Source organism: Cebus imitator, unplaced genomic scaffold (genome assembly GCF_001604975.1).
Source record: "Cebus imitator isolate Cc_AM_T3 unplaced genomic scaffold, Cebus_imitator-1.0 Scaffold169, whole genome shotgun sequence".
NCBI lineage: Eukaryota > Metazoa > Chordata > Mammalia > Primates > Cebidae > Cebus > Cebus imitator.
In genome coordinates, this window is record NW_016107484.1 from 1,561,032 (window position 1) to 1,580,273 (window position 19,242).

At 43.0% G+C, this 19,242-nt stretch overlaps 1 protein-coding gene across 1 annotated transcript in view; it reads left to right on the forward strand.

Moving 5' to 3' along the window:
- KNTC1 (kinetochore associated 1) overlaps nt 1-4,211 on the forward strand; it is a 105,335-nt gene extending 101,124 nt beyond the window's left edge. The window contains exons 61-63 of the mRNA XM_017544335.2: nt 469-614; nt 2,609-2,699; nt 3,998-4,211. Coding sequence (XP_017399824.2) covers nt 469-614; nt 2,609-2,699; nt 3,998-4,018 — 258 coding nt within the window. The 3' untranslated portion in view covers nt 4,019-4,211. The remainder of the gene's footprint in view (nt 1-468; nt 615-2,608; nt 2,700-3,997) is intronic.
- Nucleotides 4,212-19,242: the final 15,031 nt, after the last annotated feature.

Genomic DNA, 19,242 nt, shown 5'->3' on the forward strand with positions numbered 1-19,242 from the left:
CGGGTTCAAGTGATTCTTCTGCCCCAGCCTCCCGAGTAGCTGGGATTACAGGCACGTGCCACTGTGCCTGGCTAATTTTTGTATTTTTAGTAGAGATGGGATTTCACCATATTGGCCAGGCTGGTGTTGAACTCCTGACCTCATGATCCACCGCGCCTGGACAGCCTCAGTAATTTTTTTAAAGGGCAGGGACCCTGACTTTTGTTGACTCCTGTGCTCCATGGAAAATCTGTAGCCTTAAGTGCTTTTGATTGAAAACAGATCTTCTTCCTCATACAAAGTCTCAAAGTGCACAACAACAATTATTTATTGACTGATACTGACAGGCCTCCTTTCCCTCTTCACCCCCTCAAAAAGGAGGCACAGTCACAATGCAGTGCTAATTGGGCTTCCAATTGTCAGAAATGTTTCAATATTGAATAAAGGCTTGGAATTTAACACATTTAATGATAACCTGTCCTTTTATAGATTAGAAGTCTGATTCTGAATAATATCATCAATAAGAAGGAGTTTGGGATTTTGGCAAAGACCAAATACTTTCAAATGTTGAAGATGCACATGATGAAGACCAACAATATCACTGAACTAGTACACTATTTGGCAGATGACATAAGGTAAGTTAATTTTCAAAACAACTTACTGTGGAATTTCCTTAAAATCTATCTTTATGTTGGAGGAAAATGTCAAACAGTTGTAGAGCTATTTGGTTGTAATTAAAAGTTCAAAATATTAAATCTCTCATTACTGCATATATCAAAAAGTGAATCATTTAATAACTAAATTTCTTGGAACATGACCTTAGAATCTGACAATTAAACAGGTCATCTGAATCCCCAAATTGAGTGTCTCACAGTCCTGCTCCAAATTCTACAATTTTATGTCTTAAGACAGTTGCTCAGAACATTAATGACTTTATGTAACACATCATTTTTGCTAAGCCTGGTTATCTAATTTTCCAGCACCCACAAGTTTAGAAATAATAAGCTTCTTGGGATAGAGCTGGGGGCGGATATGGAAGCTGAACAGGAGAAGGAAGAAGTGGAAAAGAAAGGGAAGTTCAAGACTGCAGGCTGCAACGGATCCATCCCTGCATGTGGTCTAGCCGTGCTGGTGCTTGAGAGGTCTTTCTTTCTCGTTACCACTCCATGGAATTCCATCTGCTCGTTTATCTCTTGTGATCCAGCCATAATTAGATATCCTTATTTTTGAGCAAGTATTTTTTGAGTTATAATCGATACATATAATGAACTGGACATATTTGAAGTCTGCAGTTTAGTAAATTTTGGTATATGTATACCTATGAAGCCATCACCACAAACAAGAGAGTGAACATATCACCTCCGAAAGGTTCCTCATACCCTCTTGTGAAGTTGATTACACGAATTAGGTCATTCTTATAATACCTAAATACATCAGAGTAGAGGGGGCCCATGGAAAAAGCACTCATAGTACAAAAGATTTCTCCAAAAATGTAATTCTGGCCAGGTGGGTGGCTCACGCCTGTAATGCCAACACTTTGGGAGGCTGAGACAGGTGGATCACCCAAAGTCAGGGATTCGAGACCAGCCTAGCCAACATGGTGAAACCCCATCTCTACAAAAAATACAAATATTAGCCAGGCATGGTGGTGCATGCCTGTAATCCCAGCTACTCAGGAGGCTGAGGTGGGAGATTCACTTGAACCTGGGAGTTGGAGATTGCAGTGAGCTGAGATATAATTCACTACAAACCTGACTGCTGAAACTGTCTGTTGTAACCTGAGACCAGTTTTGTCTATAGCTGCTGAGATAATTTGCTACATCTCTAGGACTAATTTTGCTCACCACTGTCACCCACCAGTCAGCTTGCCAGCTCCCCAAACCCTTACCTAATGCCTGTAAACTTTCTTAAAGAACAATATGTGGCCGGGTGCGGTGGCTCACGCCTGTAATTCCAGCACTTTGGGAGGCCGAAACAGGTGGATCACTTGAGTTTGAGACCAGCCTGGCCAACATGGTGAAACCCCATCTCTACTAAAAATACAAAAAACTAGCCGAGTATGGTGGTGGGCGCCTGTAATCCCAGCTACTTCCGGTGGAAGAATTGCTTGAACCTGGGAGGTGGAGGCTTGCAGTGAGCCGAGATCATGCCATTGCACTCCAGCCTGGGCAACAAGAGAGAAACTATATCTCTCTCTCTCTTTCTCACACACACACACGCGCGCACACACACACACAATATGTAACATGTCTCTCTTTCATAGAGATTGGTCTCTACATTTTAATTTTGACTTCAATGCCTCTTTTTCTTTCTTTTTGAGACAGGATCTTGCTTTGTCACCCAGGCTGGACTGCAGTGGCACAAACATGGCTGACTTCTGCCTCAACCTCCTGGGTTCAAGCGATCCTCCTACCTCAGCCTCCAGAGTCACTGAGATTATAAGCGCCCAATACCACACCTGGCTAATGTTATGTTTTTTTGTAGAGACAGGGTTTTGCCGTGTTTCCCAGGCTGGTCTCAAACTCCTGGACCTAAGCCGTCTGCACACCTTGGCCTCCCTGAGTGCTGGAATTGTTGGCACGAGCTGCTGTGCCTGGCCTAACACTTCTTTTTCTTTTCGATTCTGTAGTTTAGATGAAGCTTCAGTCTTGATAACTGAATATTCAAAGCATTGCGGGAAACCTGTGCCTCCAGATGCTGCTCCCTGTGAAATTCTGAAGGTAAGGCTAACGGAGAGTTCTTAGGTTCTAACCTGACACTGTTTATATTTGTAGGCTATTGAAATCAACCAGCCTTTTCTAGTGTTTGGGAGGTAAATGTATTTTTATGTGTAAATTGTTGTTTTTATATTTTACTTTTTGTGTTAGAGAGTTCTAAACTAGAAATCAAGAGGCCACAGTTCTAATCTCAGCTTGTCCCTATAGGCAACAAGGCCTAGTGTGAGCTTAGTCTTCAGATCTGGACCCCATGGTCTCTCAGGTGCTTTCCAGCATTACCATTACTCATAAGGTGGTGTTTTTAATATTGAAGTGGGTGAAAACCTGATTTCTAAAAGGTGTTGATTACTGTCATGCTTGGGTATTAATTACTTTTTAGATTAATTATTCATCTTTAATTACCTAAAACATATGTTCACTATAAAGAAAAGAGAAGTTTGACCGGGCATAATGGCTCATGCCTGTAATCCCATCACTTTGGGAGGCTGAGGCGGGTGAATCACGTAAGGTCAGTCTGGCTAACATGGTAAAACCTCATCTCTACTAAAAATACAAATAAATTAGCCAGGTGTGGTGGCAGGCAAGAGGCTGGAGAATCACTTGAACCCAGGAGGCAGATGTTGCAGTGAGCCAAGATTGCGCCACTGCACTCCAGCCTGGGCAACAAGAGCAAAACTTCATTTCGAAAAAAGAGAAGTATAGAGGAGCCAAAAATAATGATGATAATAATACTAAACTGGTCTCCAGAATCTCACTATCCAGACATAGGATCGCTGTTAGCATTTTTTTGTACATTCTTCCAAGTTTTTTGTATACAAAATGTGCACATAATTTATTTTACTCCTATTTTGAACTTAAGTACCAAGTAAAATTTTTGCTTTGATCATATTTTGGTAGTTTTATTTTTTACTTGCCATTTTTCAGATCAGAATATTTTGGAATATTTTGATAGCTTTAGTAAACCTAAGTATAGTGGCTTATTTCTTCCTTTGGTCCAGATCAGGCATATTAGAATAAGTCCGCATTTTGTTACCTCTCACTAATAACTTACAGGGCTCACCTCCAGTTGCTTCTACTCAATGACATAAGATTACTTTTTTTCCAGAAAGGGAGAATATTGATTCAGGAGACAAATTCATGGCCTTTAAAAATTGTTTATCTCTCATCTGCCTAAAATGCCAAATAGTTTTATATGCAGATTTTTATCTCTTCACTTAAGTCTTTCAGTTCTGTACTTTATTTGACCATTTTTAATTTGAAAAACTGACGTAAAAATCACTTCTGTGTTTCTTCCCATTTAGATGTTTCTTAGTGGATTATAGTAAATCATTGAACCTTTTTGCAAGAAGGACAAGAATTTTGGAGTCTGCTATTAATGGACCATATGTATTACTGTTTTTAAATTGTGCTACTATAGTTATTACAGTTTTTAAATTGTGTATTATAGCTATTTGTCCAACTTTACCCCACATGTAATAAATAAAACGCCTAATATGAGCATAATTGCCCCATAAAGAACTCATGTCCTGAATTAATAAGTCTTTTCATTGACAGTTACTTGGACAATTTATAGAGACTATCAACTGTCTGCACCACATATGAAGGAAACAAAGTACAAAAATAGTTTACTCTCTCCTTCAAGAAAAGTGAGTCCTTGGCTGGGCACAGTGGCTCACACCTGTAATCCCAGCACTTTGGGAGGCCAAGACAGGTGGATCACAAGGCCAGGAGTTTGAGACCAGCCTGACCAAGATGGTGAAACCCCATCTCTACTAAAAATACAAAAATTAACTAGGCACAGTGGCGGGTGCCTGTAATCCCAGCTACTCAAGAGGCTGAGGCAAGAGAATCACTTGAACCCAGAAAGTGGAGGTTGCAATGAGCCAAGATCGTGTCACTGCACTCTAGCCTGGGCGACAGAGCAAGACTTCATCTCAATAAAAAAAAAAAAAGAAAAGTGAGTGCTTATAGTCTTTTTCTTCCATATAAAAAAGTGAGAATAACAGTCTTTTTAATGTTATTCTAAGAAAACATTGGTATAATTCTAAGAAAACATTATATCAGTCATTGGCCAGTCAGAAAAATAAAAGCCACTCTAGATATGCCAAGCAGAGAAGAATTTCATGCCAGGGATTTAGTTATAAAGCTCTTCAAAAGACTGAAAGGGTAGAAGGGGGAGCCAAACAAAAGGAAAGAAGGGCTTTGCAGCCATAGATCAGAAGCTGCTCCTGCCCCTGGCTTAGAGCCCTGAGCCCATGTTTACCATTGAGTTGTTGGAGCTGCTGCAGCCACTGCAGTGCTCAGAAGCCCAGGAGTCTATTCGCCATTGCTGCTGACAAGTTACACTGCAGCTGCCCAAGCTGCCAAGCCACCACCAAAAGAAGAAACATTGCCAGGCATGGTGACTCATACCTGTAATCCCAGCACTTTGGAAGTCGAGGCAGGTGGATCGCAAGGTCAGTAGTTCAAGACCAGCCTGGCCAATATGGTGAAACCCTGTCTCTACTAAAAATACAAATATTAGCTGGCATGGTGGCACACGCCGGTAGTCCTACCTACTCGGCAGGCTGAGGCAGAAGAATCTCTTGAACCCAGGAGTCCGAGGTTGCCATGAGCCTAGATCGCATCACTGCACTCCAGCCTTGGTGACAGAGCAAGACTCCATCTCCTCGCACCAAAAAAAGAAGAAGAAACATCTCTGCACTTTCTCCAACCTTCTAATTTGTACACTGGTGCCAAGAAATAGCAGATCCAACCTGGTAGCCACCTGGCTAAAAGTTTGAGAGCAGTGGTCCGTAGCTACAAATCCCCAGCACTGCAGTGAGTGGCCTAGAAGGGAGTGTGGAGTGAAAAGCCAGCCCACAGAAGTGTTCATTACACCTGTTATTCTGCCTTTGTAGTCTTTTGCCATACTTGCAAATAACTTAAGTGGATTTGATATTACTGGAATCGTTTGTCTTTGTTTTGCCAGTTGAAGAAAATATTTCTTCAAAAAACTCTATAAAAACTCTATAACATCATGATTAAACACAGGTTTTGGAGTAAAATCAGTCTGAATTTGTATTCTGATTCTATCACTTACTAGCTGTGTTGGCCTGAGAGAGTTATTTAATTTCCCACTGTCTTTTTTTTTAAATAAATAAATAAATAAAAAATAAAAAGAGAGAAGCAAGGTGGCCTTGCCCTGTCATCTAGGCTGGAGTGTAGTGGTATGACCATAGCTCACTGTAATACCAAACTCCTGGGCTTAAGAGATCCTCCCTCTTTAGCCTCCCCAGTAGGGATTACAGGTACACACCACGACTTCCTGATTTTTAAATTTTTTTGTAGAGACAAGATCTTGCTTTCTTGCCCAGGCTGGTCTTGAACTCAACTAGTCCTCCCACCTTGGCCTCCCTAAGTGCTGGTATTATAGGCATGAGCACCTCTCCTGGCCCAATTTATTACCATCTTAATTCCCTCAAAATGAGGACAGTAAAAGTATCTACCTTCTAGTGGCAAGAGGTTTGAATCAGTTCATATAAAGCATCTAGGCTGGGCGCAGTGGTTCACGCCTATAATCCCAGCACTTTTGGAGACCGAGGTGGCAGATCACAAGGTCAGGAGATCTAGATCATTTTGGCTAACACAGTGAAACCCCATCCCTACTAAATATACAAAAAAATTACCCAGGCATGGTGGCACGTGCCTGTAATCCCAGCTACTTGGGAAGCTGAGGCACGAGAATCATGTGAACCCAGGAGGCGGAGGTTGCAGTGAGCCAAGATTATGCCACTGCACTCAAGCCTGGGTGACAGGGCACGACTCCATCTCAAAAACAAAAATGCATGTAGCACAGTAGCCCTAAGTGCCAAAAATGCTAGTTATTATGTTTATGTAGGCTTCTATTTAACTAATTGCAAGTTTCTAAATTGTAGGTGCAATAATAAAATTATTTTGTACTTTGAAGGTGTTATACTAAATGTTTCTGAACAATAAGTAGTTTAAAGTGCAAATTACTTAATTTGCAATGATATTTTTAATGACATTTGACCTATATTTAAAATATAGTCCAATAACTATTTACATAGGTCTTACTTAGACTTATCATAAGGATCGTAACAAATAAGAATAGCTAGGCTGGCTGGATGTGGTGGCTCATACCTGTAATCCCAGCACTTTGGGAGGCTGAGGGTGGTGGATCACCTGAGGTCAAGAGTTCAAGACCAGCCTGGCCAATATGGTGAAACCCTGTCTCTACTAAAAATACAAAAAATTAGGCATGATAGTGGGCACCTGTAATCCCAGCTACTTGGGAGACTGAGGCAGGAGAATCTCTTGAACCCAGGAGGTGGAGGCTGCAGTGAGCCAAAATGAAGCCATGTACCCCAGCCTGGGCAACAGGGTGAGACTCCATCTCAAAAAAAAGAAAAAAAAAAGGAATAGCTGGGCTGAATGTCGTGGCTCACACCTGTAATCCCAGCACTTAGGGAGGACTAAGCTAGTAGATTGCTTAAGCCCAGGAGCTCGAGACCAGCCTGGTCAGTGAAACCTTGTCTCTGCTAAAAACTAAAAAAAAAAAAAAAAAAAATTAATCAGCTATGGTGGTGTGTGCCTGTAGCCACAGCTACTTAGGAGGCTGAAGTGGGAGGATCACCTGAGGCCAGGAGGCAGAGGTTGCAGTGAGCCAAGATTGTCCCACTGCACTCCAGCCCAGGTGACAGTAAAGCCCTGTCTCAAAAGAAAAGAAACAAATAATACAAATAAATACACCATAGAAACAATACAATTTTTTTTTTCTCCCCACTAAAGATGGAGTCTTGCTCTGTCACCCGGGCTGGAATGCAGTAGAAAATACAAAAATTAGGCAGGTGTGGTGGTGCGCACCTGTAATCACAGCTACTCGGGAGGCTGACGCAGGAGTATTGCTTGAACCCGGCAGGCGGAGGCTGCAGTGAACCGAGATCTTGCCACCACACTACAGCCTGGGTGACAGAGCGAGACTGTCAAAAACAAAAATGCACACCACCATGCCTGGCTAATTTTTGTACTTTAGTAGAGTTGGGGTTTTACCACATTGCTCAGGCTGGTCTTGAACTCCTGAGTTCAAGCGATCCACCTGCCTTGGCCTCCCAAACTGCTGGGATTAGAGATGTGAGCCACCATGCCTAGCCTGTCTATGATTTTTTTTTTTTTTTTTTGAGATGGAGTATCGCTTTGTCGCCAGGCCAGAGTGCAGTGGTTTGAGCTCAGCTCACCACAACCTCTACTTCCTGGGTTCAAGCAATTCTCTTGCCTCAACCTCAAGCAGCTGGGACCACAGGCGTGTCCCACCACGTGGGCCCAGGTAATTTTTGCATTTTTAGTAGAGACAGGGTTTCACCATGTTGGCCAGGATGGTCTCAGTATCTTGATCTTGTGATCTGCCTGCCTCAGCCTCCCAAAATGCTGAGATTACAGATGAGCCACCATGCCTAGCCACCTGTCTGATTTTAAATGAGGAAAACATGTTCTGAGGCCATCCAAAACTCCAACTAGTCTTCCAAATACCACTAAAACAAAACATTAACATGATACCAACAGTTTGCAGCATAAAACCTGATTTTTTTTAATGCCTATAAATTAAATAGTGGATAAGTTCGTGTGTCATAAAAGAAAAACAAAATCAGACTATGTATGTTGATTCAATTTTCTTTCGCCCCAACAAATGTATATGGTAATCGAACAGTGAAATAACATTGGCTGGGTGTGGTGGCTCAAGCCTGTAATCCCAGCACTTTGGGAGACCGAGGTGGATGGATAACCTGAGGTCAGGAGCTCAAGACCAGCCTGGCCAACATGGTGAAACTCCATCTCTACTAAAAATACAAAATCAGCTGGATGTGGTGGCATGCCTATAATCCTAGCTACTCGGAGGATGAAGCAGGAGAATCACTTGAACCTGGGAAGCGGAGGTTGCTGTGAGCCGAGATTGCACCACTGCACTCCAGCCTGGGCAACAAAGTGAGACTCCATCTTACAACAAACAAGAAAAAAGATGTCAAGAGGTGTGATGCTCAGCCCCAGAGGAAAAGTAAAAAAGAAAACGAAAAGCTGCATGATGGTTGCAAATAACACTTAACAATATAAAATGAGGCACAACTTTATTCATTTATTTATTTTTAGACAGAGTCTTGCCCTGTTGCCCAGGCTGGAGTGCAGTGGCATGATCTCAGCTCACTGCAGCCTCCGCCTCACGGGTTCAGGAGATTCTCTGCCTCAGCCTCCTGAGTAGCTGGGATTACAGGCATGCGCCACCACGCTCAGCTAAGTTTTGTATTTTTAGTAGAGACAGGGTTTCACCGTGTTGGCCAGGATGGTTTTGAACTCTTGACCTCAAGTGATCCACCTGCCTCAGCCTCCCAAAGTGCTGTGATTTCAGGCGTAAGCCACTGCGCCTGGCTACAATGAAGTGAAACTTTAAATCTCACAGGAGAACTTCTGCCATACTCAGTTGAAATAGTCAAAGCCCACCCAGAATCAAGAGAGGGGGCATAGCCCCCACCTCTTGTGGAAGAAGCATAAGAATTTGTGGCCATTAAAAAAAACATTGGTTTATTGTGGGAAAATACGTACAATATCTACCATCTTCAGTGTTTTAAGGTGTACAGTTCAGTGGTATGTGGCCATTTTAAAAAATCACATGAAGTTTTTAAAAAGCAAGATGTGCAAAGTAGTGTGTATAAATATACACAGTTTATTTGTAGATCTTTCAATTTTCAAATGTGAAACACTTTTAACAGCCACCTACTCCCAAGTTCCTCAGTTATGTCTTATCAAAACATAAAGTGTTTTTCTCACTGATCACACATTGGAAGTATTAGTCCCAGAAGAGGTATAAAAAGGTTTGCTATGTATAATCTGCATATTTTGGAATTTGTTTTGAAACAATGGCTCCAAGTCTCCAGCAGAATTACCAATCTACAGGAATACAGTTTAAGTGCCTAGTTTTGTTAAGTAGTGAACCTATTAGAAATCAATTAACGGCTGGACGAGGTGGCCGGGATTACACCTGTAATCCCAGCACTTTGGGAGGCTGAGGTGGGTGGATTACTTGAGGTCAGGGGTTCAAGACGACCAGCCTGGCCAACATGGTGAAACCCTGTCTCTCCTAAAAATACAAAAACTGGCTGGGTGCGGCAGCATATGCCTGTAATTCCAGCTACTAAGGATGCTGAGGCAGGAGAATTGCTGGAACCCAGGAGGTGGAGGTTGCAGTAAGCCAAGATTGCACAACTGCACTTCAGCCTGGGCAACAGGAAGACTTTCTTGGGGAAAAAAAAAAAAAGCCAGGCGCAGGGCTCACGCCTATAATCCCAGCACTTTGGAAGGCTGAGGCGGGCAGATCACGAGGTCAGAAGATCGAGACCATCCTGGCCAACATGGTGAAACCCTATCTTTAAAAACAAAACAAAACAAAAAAAACAGTTGATTGTCAAGTCAATCAGGAAGAACCTGAGTACCCACTAGGTGCATAGCACTATTCTAGGTTCTTTGGAGAATGCTAGTAGAACACGCAGTCTATGCAATTGCAATAAGAGGAATAAAAATGCATATAGGAGTAAGTGCCAAGTCCCTGGTGTGGTAGGCCAGTGATTCTCAAACTTTGCTGCATGTTAGAATCTTCACTACACATTCAGATGACCTGGGGATTTTCTTTTTGAGACAGTCTCACTCTTGTTTCCCAGGCTGGAGTGCAATGGTGCTATGCTGGCTCATTGCAACCTCTGCCTCCCAGGTTAAAGCAATTCTCTTGTCTCTTCCCAGGTATCTGGGATTATAGGCACTTGCCACTATGCTCAGCTAATTTTTGCATTTTTAGTAGAGATAGGGTTTCATAATGTTGGTCAGGCTGGTCGCAAACTCTTGACCTCAGGTGATCCACTCACCTCAGTCTCCCAAAGTTTTGGGATTATAGGCGTGAGTAACCACACCTGGCCCACCTGGGGATATTTTTAAGATCCCAGTGCCCAGATCATGCCCATACCAGTTATGTAAGACTCTGGGGTCTTAGAGTTGGGTTTTAGTAATTTTTTTCAGACTTACCAGGTAATTTATACAAATCACCTGGGGAGCTTTCTTAAATTTCAGATTTGGATTCGCAGATCTGGGTTGGGGTTCCAATTCTGCAATTCTTTTATTTTTATTTTTTGTTTTTAATTCCTTTTTTCTTTTTTTAAAAATTAATTAATTAATTTTAATTCTTTTATTTTTTAAAACAGGATCTGGCTCTGTTACTCAGGCTGGAGTGCAGTACAGGCCTCCCATGTAGCTGGGCCTAGAGGCCCATCCCCAGCCAGATTCTGCATTTCTAACAAGCACTGGGTGATACCAACCCTGCTCATTCACTGATCACACTTTTAAAGTAACAGGGATCTAGACTAGGGGTTGGCAAATTATGGCCCATAGTGACCAAATCATAATTTTTACCTTCTTAAAGGTAGAACTCTTGAACTCTTGACCTTGAACCCTTGAGCTCAGGTAATCCACCCACCTTGTCCTCCTGGAGTGCTGGGATTATAGGTGTGAGCCACTGCACCCAGCCGAGTAGTTTCCATAGAGACTGATATGGTTTGGCTGTGTGTCCCCACCCAAATCTCATGTTGAATTGTAATCCCCAGTGTTGGGGCAGGGACCTGGTGGGAAGTGATTGGATCGTGTGGGCAGTTTTCCCTTTGCTGTTCTCATGATAGTGAGTTTTCATGAGGTCCTGTTGCTTAAAAGTATGTATACTTCCCTGCTCTCTCCTTCTCCACCATGTGAAGGGATTTGCTTCCCTTTGCCTTGCCATGATTGTAAGTTTCCTGAGGTCTCCGAGTCATGCTTCCTGTTTAGCCTGCTGAACTGTGAGTCCATTAAACCTCTTTTCTTCGTAAACTTCCCAGTCTCAGGTAGGTCTTTATAGCAGTGTGAGAATGGACTAATACAGAGACCATGCAGCTGACAAAGCTAAGTATTTCCTTGTCTGGCTCTTTACAGGAAAAGTTGGCTTCTCTTGGTCTGGAGAAGCACTGTCCAAAAGAAGTGTCATGCAAGCACGTATGATGCTTTACATTTTCTAGTAGACACATGCTTTAAGGGTTAATTCTTAAAGCATAATGGAATGATGGAATTAACTTGAGCTGTTTTGCTGAAGTTTTTGCAAGGCACCGCTTCTGGTCAAGGCATGAAACAGTGATTAAGGAAACAGAGAGTTTATAGAGCTGCTTGTAGCCAGGGGTTTGAAGTGTTTGGTTGTGGTTTGTACCAGCCTGTCAATGTTATTTATAACAATTAAATTGATCATTTGCTCCTGGTCTTGGTGAGAACAACTCCACCAAGAGGGTCCTGCTGTTGAGGCTGTCTGTGGCAGGAATACACCCATGTGACAAGCAAAGTATGAAAAAACCTGAGATGCCGTGTTGGACCCTGATTCCAAGATGCTCTATACACATATCCCTGGTGCTCTGGGTGGGGGTACAGTGTGTCCAGCCACAGCCCCTAGAAAAGGGAGGATTGTGGGAGCCTGCACCTGGTTCTCCAGAGGCTTTGCTGTGAAATACCCATTGGCCAGGACACATGTTCTTAATTTAATGCTATTGCTATATTGAATCCTTTTCTTGTAATAAACGAGGTTGGTTAGAATTGTCATTTTGGGTACTGTGACTGTCTTTTAGCCATTGAACCCTGTTGAAACTGCCACTGTTAATGCACATATTATGAAAAGAAAAATGAAATTAATTTTAATTGTGTGTGTGTGTGTGTGTGTTTGTATATAAATAATTGTTTTCCTCTGGTCCTCGATCCAGGATATTTTAATGATATATTTTACTTACCCCAGTAGCATATCCAAAATATATTGACATGTAATCAATATAAGAAATTAATAGATATTTTACACTTTTTTTCACACTTATTCTTCAAACTCCAGTGAGTGATTTAAATTTACAACATATCAGGCCAGGTATGGTGGCTCATGCCTGTAATCACAGCACTTTGGAAGGCCAAGGTGGAAAGATCACTTGAGCCCAGGAGTTCAAAACCAGCCTGGGCAATATCATGAGACCCCGTCTCAACAAAAAAGACAAAAATTAGCTGAGTGTGGTCGTGCATGTCTGTGATCCCAACAACTTGGGAGCCTGAGGCAGGAGGATTGCTTAAGCCTAGGAGGTCAAGGCTGCAGCGAGCTGTGATCATGCCACTGCTTCCAGCCTGGGTGACAGAGTGAGACCCAGTCTCAATAAATAAACGGTTTATCAAGATCAGAGTGAGATGAAAAGAGAAAATAAGTAAATAAACAAACAGTTTGGGCCAGCGACATTTCAAGTACCTAATGGCTATACGTGGCTACTGGCCACTGTATTATTGGTCAGTGCAGTGGAGACCAGGATGACCCATAGTTGTACATCCACTTTCCCTTCTTGAGCCCATCTCTTCCCTTCCTGGGGCATTGTTAATCCCAGTGTTCTTCAAACATGCAGTGTTCCAGTCAACCACAGATCTCTATCAATCAATTGGAATTGTGTGTCAGGTGAAACTGGTTTACCTTCCTGGTGTAGACAGTTTCACAATAAGTCAGGGAAGTGCAAAATCAGATTTGATTCTATTGGTCAATGGATTTTCTCTGGAGGATGTGGCTGGAACATTCTAAAAGGGAGAAGAACAAGAAAAGGCACAAAGCTGGAACTGTGGGGCAGGGTGAGAGGCGGGAGAAAAGCACATTGGCACCTTGACACCATAAACAGGTGATATTTTTAGGCAGGGAAATAACAGAGTGAACTTGATGTTTTAGGAAGATGAACTTGACAGCTGCGGGTAGGATGAATTGGCTAGAAGGATTGGAGGCACTCCCAGATAAAGAACTATTTAAATTCCCCAGGAAAAGTTATATGCATTTATTTCTACTTTTTTTTTTGGTGCTTATGGCCCATCATTCCTCGTTTTTGAGATTGAAGTGTAAAGGGCTGTTTTGAGCCCTGGTTTGTTGATTACTCAATCCACTCATTAATCACCAGATATTTGTCCATGATTCTAGTTGTTCCATTTCCTTTAGGAGATAATAACTTTGTGTTATGAATGGCACCTTTATCAAATTAAGAGAAAGTGAGAAAGCAGCTTTGTGATAACAACTTTGAGACCAACTTAAAGAAAATAACTGACTGGGCATGGTGGTTCATGCCTATAATCCCAACACTTTGGGAGGCTGGAGCAGGCAGATCACCTGAGGTCAGGAATTTGAGATCCACCTGGCCAACATGGCGAAACCCACCTCTACTAAAAATACAAAAATTAGCTGGGCGTGGTGCGCACCTGTAATCCCAGCTACTCGGGAGGCTGAGGCAGGAGAATTACTTGAACCCGGGAGGCAGAGGTTGCATTAAGCCAAGATGGTGCCACTGCACTTCAGCCTAGGTTACAGAATGAGACTTCATCTCAAAAAAATAAATAAATAAATAAATAAATAAAAAGAAAATAACTTTGTTTAAATATAAATATTGGTGAAATATTTTTCCCTTTTAAAAAGTAATGCAGTGCTTACACTGCATTATGTGAGTTATGTAACAATTAAGGTTTTTTTTGTTGTTTTGTTTTGAGATGGAGCCTCACTGATGTCACCCAGGCTGGATTGCAATGGTGCAATCTCAGCTCACTACAACTTCTACTTCCCAGTTCAAGTGATTCTCCTGCCTCAGCCTCCCAAGTAGCTGGGATTACAGGTACCCCCCACCACACCTGGCTAATTTTTGCATTTTTAGTAGAGACAGGGTTTCACCATATTGGCCAGGCTGGTCTTCAACTCCGTACCTCAGGTGATCCACCCACCTCAGCTTCCCAAAGTGCTAAGATTACAGGTGTGAGCCACTGCAAGCCACCACACCTGGCCTGTTTTGTTTTTAAGAGATAGGGCCTTGCTTTTTCACCCGGGCTGGAGTGCAGTGAAACCATCATAGCTCACTGCAGGCTCCACCTTCCAGGCTCAAATGATCCTCCCACCTTAGCCTCCCAAGTGCAGTGGCTCATGCCTGTAATTCCAACACTTTGTGGGGGCCGAGTCAGGAGGATCACTTGATCCCAGGAGTTCAAGACCAGCCTAGGCAACATCGAGAGACCCTGTCTCTATAAAAAAAATTAGAAATTAGCAAAGCATGGTGGCATGTGCCAGTAATCCTCGCTACTGGAGAGGCTGAGGTGAGAGGATCACTTGAGCCCAGGAGTTCAAGGGCTGTGCCACTGCTCTCTAGCCTGGGTGACAATGCAAGACCCTGTCTAAAAAACAAAACCCAGTATTTGGGATGATGAAAATGTTCTAGAACTACATGGAAGTAGTGGTTGGCTACACAACATTGCAGATGGACTAAAGAGTCCATTAAACTGTCAATGAATTGTTCATTTTAAAACAATTAATTTATGTGAATTTCACCTGAATTGAAAACAAAAGTAATGGAGGACTTCTGCTTTGGGGATGGAATAGACATTTTTTTTTTTTCTATTCCTTTTACTAAGTACAGTCATAAACCCTGGACATAAGAAGACTGAAAGGGGGAGAAACAAGGGAGACCAGCCAGGGACCTCAGGACCTGGGAGACGACACTGGTGTGTTCCCTGGATTTTCTTTTGGCCTCACACATCCCAGACATGGATCTCAAGAAGCCAGCAACCCAGAAACAGCAATGGACACAAAAATTCCCCCAACAAAAACTTCTCACTCTAGCCAAAGGACCAGGAGAGAGTCAGCCTAGGACATAGTAACTGCTCTGCTCCAGCCAAGCACCGCAGAAAACACAGTGGGCACCTGTATTAGTCATGGTTCTCTAGAGGGACAGAACTAATGGGAAAGATGTATATATAAAGGGGGGTTTACTAAAGAGTATTAATTCACAATCACAAGGTGAGGTCCCACAATAGGCAGCTGTCTGCAAGCCAAGGAGTAAGGAAGCCAGTCGGAGTCCCAAAACCTCAAAGTAGGGAAGCCCACAGTGCAGCCTTCAGTCTGGTTGAAAGTCCAAGAGTCCTAAAGCTGAGGAACTTGGAGGCCGATGTTCGAGGGCAGGAGGCATCCAGCACGGGACAAAGATGGAGGCCAGAAGACTCAGCCAGTCTAGTCTTTCTACGTTGTCTGCTTTTTTCCTGGCAGCTGATTAGATGGTGTGGTGCCCACCCAGATTGAGGGTGAGTCTGCCTTTCCCAGCCCACTAATGCAATCTCCTGCCCGGGCACGGTGGCTCAAGCCTGTAATCCCAGCACTTTGGGAGGCCAAGGTGGGCGGATCACGAGGTCAGGAGATTGAGTCCAGCCTGGCCAACATGGTGAAACCTCATCTCTACTAAAAGTACAAAAACTAGCTGGGCATGGTGGTAGGCGCCTGTAATCCCAGCGACTCCGGAGGCTGAGGCAGGAGAATCGCTTAAACAAGGCAGTCAGAGGTTGCAGTGAGTCGAGATTGCGCCATTGCACTCCAACCTGATGACAGAGTGAGATTCCATCTCAAAAAAAAAAAAAAAAAAAAAGTTAATCTCCTTTGGCAACACCCTTACAGACACACCCAGGAACAATACTTTGCATCCTTCAGTCTAATCAAGTTGACACTCAATATTAGCCATCACAGCACCCCTATGCCAGTAAAGGCGGAGGGAAGCCTGGATGTCCACACTTGTTCGACTGCACCAAGTGCCTCAGCCTCCCCTCCCAGCGGCAGTCGAATCAGCAGAGGCACAGCAGGCAGCCAGAGCTTCCACCTCCCCCAGCATAAAACTCCTTAAACTGTAACTTAAAATGAGCAAATGCCACAGTGTGTGTATTATATGGCAACAAGCTGTTGAAAAAAACTAATGCATAGGTGAAGTTACCTGGAAGGTTACACAAGAACCTTCTGTCATTGTTGCTGGGAAGGGGTCAGAGATTTGATTCGAGAAAGAAACTTTTTGTCCAGTATGTGGTTCCCACAGTTGATAGTTTTTGTCAGGAATTTTTAAAACTATTTGTAAAAATACTTTATGTGGTAAGAAAAACACTTACGTTCATGACATATGTTTAAACAGAAGTTTTTAAATGAGCTGGGCATGGTGGCAGGCGCCTGTAATTCCAGTTACTCGGGAGGCTGAGGCAGGAGGACTGCTTGAGCCCAGGAATTGGACACCAGCCTGGGAAATATAGCGAGATCCTGTCTCTACAAAAATTAAAAATTAGAAAAAGAAAATAAAGAACAGGAATCTGGGGAGAAAAAAATTAGCCAGGCATGGTGGTGTGCATCTGTAGTCCCAGCTACTTGGGAGGCTGGGATGAGAGGATCACTTAAGCGGAGGAGTTCAAAGTTATAGTGAGCTATGATTGAGCCACTGCACTCCAGCCTGGATAACAGAGAGACCCTGTCACAAAAAAAAAAAGTATGAGCCAGGTGCAGTAGCCCACAGCTGTAATCCCAGCTCTTTGAGAGTGAAAATGGAGAATTGCTTGAGCCCAGGAGTTCAAGACCAGTCTGGGCAACATGGTGAGAACCTGTCTTTACAAATTTAGCTGGATGTTGTTGTGGTGCCCACCTGTAATCCCAGCTACTTGGGAGGCTGAGGTGGGAGGATTGCTTGAGCCTAGGAGGTCAAGACTTCGGTGAGCTGTGATCATGCCACTCTACTCCATCTGGGACAACAGAGACCCTGTCCCAAATAAAAAAAGATATATATGGAAAATACAAACACTCAGCGTTTGATCAGTTCCTCTGGCAGATTGCGTTTTGTTTCTTATTTCTATGCATCACTTTTTTTCATGATTTTATAGAGTCATGATCCTACTGCATATAAAATTTTGTAATTTATATTCTTTCATCTGCCACTATAAACTTTAAAAAATATTATTTTTAATTATCATGTTTTATTTCATTGACAGCAGTAAAAAGACCACAGGCTTGCGAGCCGTGCAAACTCAGGTTCTAATTCTGCCTCTTTTTGTGAGTTTATGAGAAACAATTTTGTAATCTCCCTGAGTCCCTTTTCTTATCCACAAAATGGGGATAATATACCGGCTTCTGTGGTTTCTGTGAGAATCAGATAAGATGATAGATGTAGGACAATCCCTAGCCCTTTGCAAATCCTCAGAACTCTTAGGTCATCCCTTGGAGCTGTTCTGCCCACTTAGCCTGTGCTAATATTTTTCACTAAGGTTTTTCCATATTTGGCATAATTCTCTTAAGATACATTCCCAGGAACAGATTTGCCAGATCCAAGGGAATGAAGGGAACATTTTAAAGCCTCCAGTTGCAAATTGCCAAACTACGTGCATTTCAAAAGGTCTTCCTCAAAAATCTCCATTCCCATCAGCAGTGGAGTCACATCCACTTTACCATGTCCTCCCAACACGAAGAAGGCTTACTGCTGAAACCATGTTGCTCATCTGATAGGTTAAAATGGCATCTCACTATTCACATTGGTATGAGTGAACTTTAAGAGAACCAGTTAGAAGGCTGCAGTCACAAATGGAGGCTGGAATTGTCCTGGGCATTAAGTGTGCAAGGCCCAGAAGAGATCAGGTGGTGGCACCAGAATGTAACAGATGTGATGGACTGTCACGCTTCATTGACTCAGGAGCTAAGCTAAGAAGGAATGTTTCGCAATGCCCACGTTGGTTTCTTGTCAGAATAAAGTTCTGATACATAAATGGTTAGCTTTCAACATGTTGGAGAAGTCACTTTTTTGGACCATAACTGTATTTGAACTTGTTTTATTATTTACTTAGAGACAGAGTCTCAATCTGTTGCCCAGGCTAGAGTACAGTGGTGCGATCTCAGGTCACTGCAACCTCCGCCTCCCAGGTTCAAACAATTCTCCTGCCTCAGCCCCCCGAGCAGCTGGGATTACAGGCGCCTGCCACCACAACTGGCTGTTTTTTGTTTTTTTCTGAGACAGAGTCTCACTCTTTTGCCCAGGCTAGAGTGCAGTGGCTTAATCTCAGTTCACTGCAACCTCCACCTCCAGGTTTCAAGTGATTCTGCTGCCTCAGCCTCCCAAGTAGCTGGGACTATAGGCATGTGCCACCACCCTTGGCTAAATTTTGTGTATTATTAGTAGAGATGGGGTTTCACCATGGTGGCCAGACTGGTCTCGAACTCCTGACCTCAGGTGATCAACTTGCCTCGGCCTCCCAAAGTGCTGGGATTACAGGCGTGAGTCATCATGCCTGGCCTAAATTTGTTTTAAAGTAAGATTAAATATACAGTTAGCCAGGATTGAAGCCAAAATTGGGGGCAGGAGTGTTGGCTCATGCCTATAATCCCAGAGCTTGAGGAGGCTGAGGTGGGAGGGTTGCTGGAGCCTAGGAGGTGGAGACTAGTGAGCGATGATCACACCACTGCACTCCAGCCTGGGCAGCAGAGCGAGACCCTGTCTTTAAAAGAAAAAAGAACTAAAACATAGCCAAGATCCTTCTTGTCATTGTGATATTTATTATATTTCTATTAGCTGTGATTGTGATGATCATTTTTATTCTACCCTTGTCTCCATACAATTTTCCATTTTTCATACTGTTGCCTAAGTATATTCTTTTTTTTTTTTTTTTTTTT